This window comes from Wasmannia auropunctata, unplaced genomic scaffold (assembly GCF_000956235.1).
Source record: "Wasmannia auropunctata unplaced genomic scaffold, wasmannia.A_1.0 LD336101.1, whole genome shotgun sequence".
In the NCBI taxonomy this organism is placed as follows: domain Eukaryota; kingdom Metazoa; phylum Arthropoda; class Insecta; order Hymenoptera; family Formicidae; genus Wasmannia; species Wasmannia auropunctata.
Genome location: NW_012026789.1, coordinates 1,825,968 through 1,830,591, shown reverse-complemented (window position 1 = coordinate 1,830,591; position 4,624 = coordinate 1,825,968). Strand labels below are relative to the sequence as shown.

The following is a 4,624-nucleotide window of genomic DNA, read 5'->3' as shown; positions in this document are numbered from 1 at the left end:
ATAAAATTAAACACTACCTATTCCTTTTCAATTAATTTTTACATTTCACATTTCAAAATTTGCATTTGCGATTTAAATAAAAATATACGTTGAAACGTATATTTCGTAAAAATACAGCGACTTTCCGTATTTCATATGAGAAGGCGAAGCGTCCGTAAATTTCAAGGAAACAAACAGGAGAAAAATAAAATAAGATTTAAATCCGAATAACGAATTCGAAACGACGAAACCGACGAAGCAAGGTAAAAAAGAGAGAGAGAGAGAATTGATAACTCTCGGGTATGCGTCAAGAAAATAAAGCTTTTATTTGAAGCATGGGCACTTTAATTCGAGGAATCGCGTTACGGAGAAAGGTTGTAGAAAAATACACGCGCGTCCACAAAACGCGTGTTTTACTCAGATCGTCACATGGCCCCCGTTGACGGTGGAGTGCTCTCCATTGATAGTGGCCAACGTCAATGCACGCTATTTATTGCGTCAGTCGCCGCTGTTTACATGACGTTTAATTTAGCTCGCTATTTCTTAATCTTTCTTCGCTATTCGACGAGTGACGAAGTCAATATATTTCACGAGTAAAGAGAATGAACGTATCAATCATCGGGCATTTTATTTTTGCGTCTTGAAAGACGCGATTTAAGACGTTGAGATGGTCTGTCTAATAAGAGCGTAACTGAGTGCACTTCTGTTTGAGAATCGTTGCATCGAAAATTTATGAACGACAGATTCTTCCTCTATGACGTATTATATAGGATCTCTCAGTTAAGTCAATTACTGTCCCATTTTAGAAGCTAGAAAAATTTTGACGTACGCCGAAAAATTCGAAGCTGTTTCTTTTCAATACCCGTCTGCCGAAAAGTGATTTTGAAACAAAAGTCAAGATTGGATCCTCAAGAATATTGATTGTACATATATTATGTAATTTATTTCTCTATAATAAATAGTTTAAAAGCTATGTTAGCCACGCTTTTATTAGATAAATTATATGTTTGCTTCTGAAAACATTTAGTTAAATAAATTTATTTCACTAATTTCGGGAGTACAGGTACGATTTGTCACCAGATGTTAGTAAACATTTTGAGAGGAAAGATAATACGTATATATAGCTTAAGGAATGTACAATTCCCATTAGCTCGGCCCAAGTAAGTGTGATTACAACACAGTAGTACAATAATTCCCTTAAAATAATAAATATCTGTGAGCTAAATCTATTTTTTGCTGCTATCACATTGCATAATTAAAACACTTCCATTAGTGCTTCAATTTAGTTGGTCGCCTCGTTCTTCTCTTTAGTTTTTGACTCTTGCTTGATGCGATAATCTGACAGAGCAGCCTTAATTGCGTCCTCGGCAAGCACTGCAATTTGCAAAAAAGATTGTTACAACACAAAATCTTGATACTGAATTATATTTGATTTTTACATTTGCTATAATATGATGCATAACCGGTCCCAGGCTCGATTCCCGGTAGAACCAATAAATTTTCATTTACGGTCGCGTCTCACTCTCCGTGGGCCTGCAGCCCGACTAGCAGCTCGAGCAAAAACAAAATTACGGTAATTTCTAGTATGTATGAGTGACGTAAGCGAATTTATAATATCTGCGTCAAAAGAATCAGGGAAACGAGCAGACTGCCGTAAAGGTCCATCTACAATAAAAGTAATAAATCGTAAGCCATAAGAAACTAACCGATCATAGTCGATTATTCTTCTTGTATTCAACTATAATTGGTCAATTTCTTACGGCTTGCGATTTACTACTCTCATTGTAGATAGACATTAAGGACAAGGACGATCCCGGGAAATATCAGAATCCGCTCTACGCGAATAGTAACAGCGGAAACGGAATCAAATACAAAATAACATAGGCGCGAGTAGTATAAACAGTGGAAATGAAATATCAAATAGAACAACAAAGAGCTATTGATTTTTCATGGCGAGATATACTCTCAGTAGGTTGCCCTGAAAAACCAGTGCCTCTGCTGCTCTGTATTTCATTCCGTTCCCCCTGTTACTACTCATGACTTATGCTATTCTGTATTTTATTTCGTTTCTGCTGTTACCATTCTGATATTTCCTTGTCTTTGCGACAGTCTACTCGTTGCGCACTTCCTTCTGAGAGGTAGCGATCGAATAAAAATCCGCTGTATCTAACCGGATTTGAACCCGAGTCTTTGGCACCGAGAGCAGGCGCACAGCGAGAGCTCTCTGCGCTACGATCGCGCTTGTCTCATTCTAGAAATACTGAATATTAAGCGTCTACAATAAGACTTAAGATTTAAGAAAATTGACCAATCATAGTCGATTATTTATCTCACGTAAGAAAAATAATCGATAGTAATTGGTTAATTTTCTTAAATCTTAAGTCTCATTGTAGACGCCACTTACTATAATACTCTAATTTAGAATACAAAAAAAATTTTAAAGCAAACACTCACTCGAGCAGTGCAGCTTGACAGGCGGGAGGCTAAGCTCTTTTGCAATGTCAGTATTTTTCAATGCCAATGCTTCATCCACCTGAAAATTTTAAGCAAATTAAAATTCCAACATTTCAACATATTTTATTTTATAGTTGTATAATTGCAAATCGAACATGAAGTAACTTGAAAAGGATTGAGAAAGCTCATGAAAATGACATCATTCGCGTGTATTTAAAGTTATTAGCCATAAGAAATATGTTCCAACATCTTGCGCGCGTCCGAAGAATTAATATAATTTATCATAATTAAAATTTAATTATAATAAATTGTAATATATTAAACTAAAATTATAATAAATGTAAATTAGGAAATCTCACCGTTTTTCCCTTAACCCATTCCGTCGCTAAAGAACTTGAGGCGATAGCAGAACCACAACCAAAGGTCTTGAATTTTGCGTCAATTATCTTGCCTTTTTCGTCGACTTTGATTTGAAGTTTCATCACATCACCACAGGCAGGTGCCCCTACAAGACCCGTCCCAACTTGCTCGTCATTCTTATCCAAGGAACCAACGTTTCTGGGATTTTCATAGTGATCCAGTACCTATTTAATTGTACAATCAGAACATCTCCGTTTCGAATTTTCAGTCCAGAGACATTATAATACATGTAAACTGTTATAAGCAATATATGCATCATGTAACGAGTAATAATTTATTAATAATTAAATTAATAAGTAGCGTATACAAATGCTATATAAATTAGTTATTAAATTAAATTTATGTAATAATTATTTACGTAACAAAATTTTACTTGTAAATATTTATGCAATAAAATAATAACATACTTACGTAAACATTTTAGATAAAGTGTATTATAATAAATTTCTTACAATTAATAGAAATTATTATATGCATTGATTTTTAATTGTACTATACGTAAATGTAATTGATTGTAATATGCAGAATTTCGGATAGAAGCGCGTATTTATCAATAAAAATGCATTCTGAATACAGATCATAATTTATGAATATTGTAAAGCCATAATTACACTAGCAATTGAGATCGAGATTGAATTGGAATATCAATTCAATCAATGTAAAATTTACTAAATTTCATTATTATTACTTTTTTCTTTTAATTGATCAAATTCGAAATTTCCAATCCAATCTCAATCTCAATTGCTATTGTAATTATACGGTATTCATAAATTATGATCTGTATTTAGAATGCACTTTTGTTATCAATTATGACTTAATGTAGAAAAATATAAAAATGAGACGGAAACAATGCGAACGCGATCTATACATATAGTAAATGTATGTGTATATATATTATATATATATATATGACGTGTATATGCATGTGTGTATATATACACACGAATATATATAAGCAAAAATTACGCCATATTACACCACACAAATAATCAGTTTATATTACGCAAAACAGCAATTATGGAATATTTTAATAGAAAATAATCTGTGCACAAAATACATGCACACATTTCCTGTATAAATAAGATTCTCCTATATTTACGCCGGTTAAACTCGATTCTGAGTAAAACAGGCTCGAAACATAATCGCATTGAGATACCAAAAGAATCACTTTAAGATCACATTTATGTCGCTCGTTTAACGCTATGACAAATAAAAGTTGTTAGATAAGAAATGTCAAATGTCAATAATAATAATTGCGAATATGCGCTAGACGCAATTGGAGGTTAGAATCGGTATGACGACACGTATTTTAAAAATGACGGTAATTACATTTGCGTGATAAAACACGGTAGGGACGCTCTTCGAGATAATCCTGGATGTCGCGCCGATTTTGACGGGCAATGCCCGGAATAATGCCATCTCGCTTTATGCGCACTTTATCATGGATATCGCTCCGAGATTTATCACTGCAATCCTGCGATAAAAATAAAAATCCTCGATCCTGCTGCCAGAATGCCCAGAATTCTTCAGTTCAGTGTTGCCAAACGCCGAGCACTTCAGATTCTAGGTAAAAGGTAAAGTTACTGTAAGTATGTTCCAAAATGTATCAATGTATATATGTGAGTATGTAACTCATATCACCCTTTGACTATATAATCATGGACCGCTGACGCCAACTTCACGTTGGTAGCCAAGATCTGTAGCGACACCGTGTGGCAAAGCGGTAGTTGGGAGAAATAAAGGTAGCAGCCTGCAGCAGTATCTGGCAATA

At 34.3% G+C, this 4,624-nt stretch overlaps 1 protein-coding gene across 1 annotated transcript; it reads right to left on the bottom strand.

Moving 5' to 3' along the window:
• Window positions 1–1,001: 1,001 nt before the first annotated feature.
• On the bottom strand, window positions 1,002–4,425 carry LOC105458528 (iron-sulfur cluster assembly enzyme ISCU, mitochondrial). The gene is made up of 4 exons (XM_011703906.1): window positions 4,183–4,425; window positions 2,793–3,017; window positions 2,434–2,512; window positions 1,002–1,353 (listed from the first exon to the last, which is right to left on the bottom strand). Exons 1-4 carry the CDS (start codon window positions 4,270–4,272, stop codon window positions 1,262–1,264), a joined length of 486 nt encoding a protein of 161 aa, XP_011702208.1. The 5' UTR covers window positions 4,273–4,425; the 3' UTR covers window positions 1,002–1,261.
• Window positions 4,426–4,624: the final 199 nt, after the last annotated feature.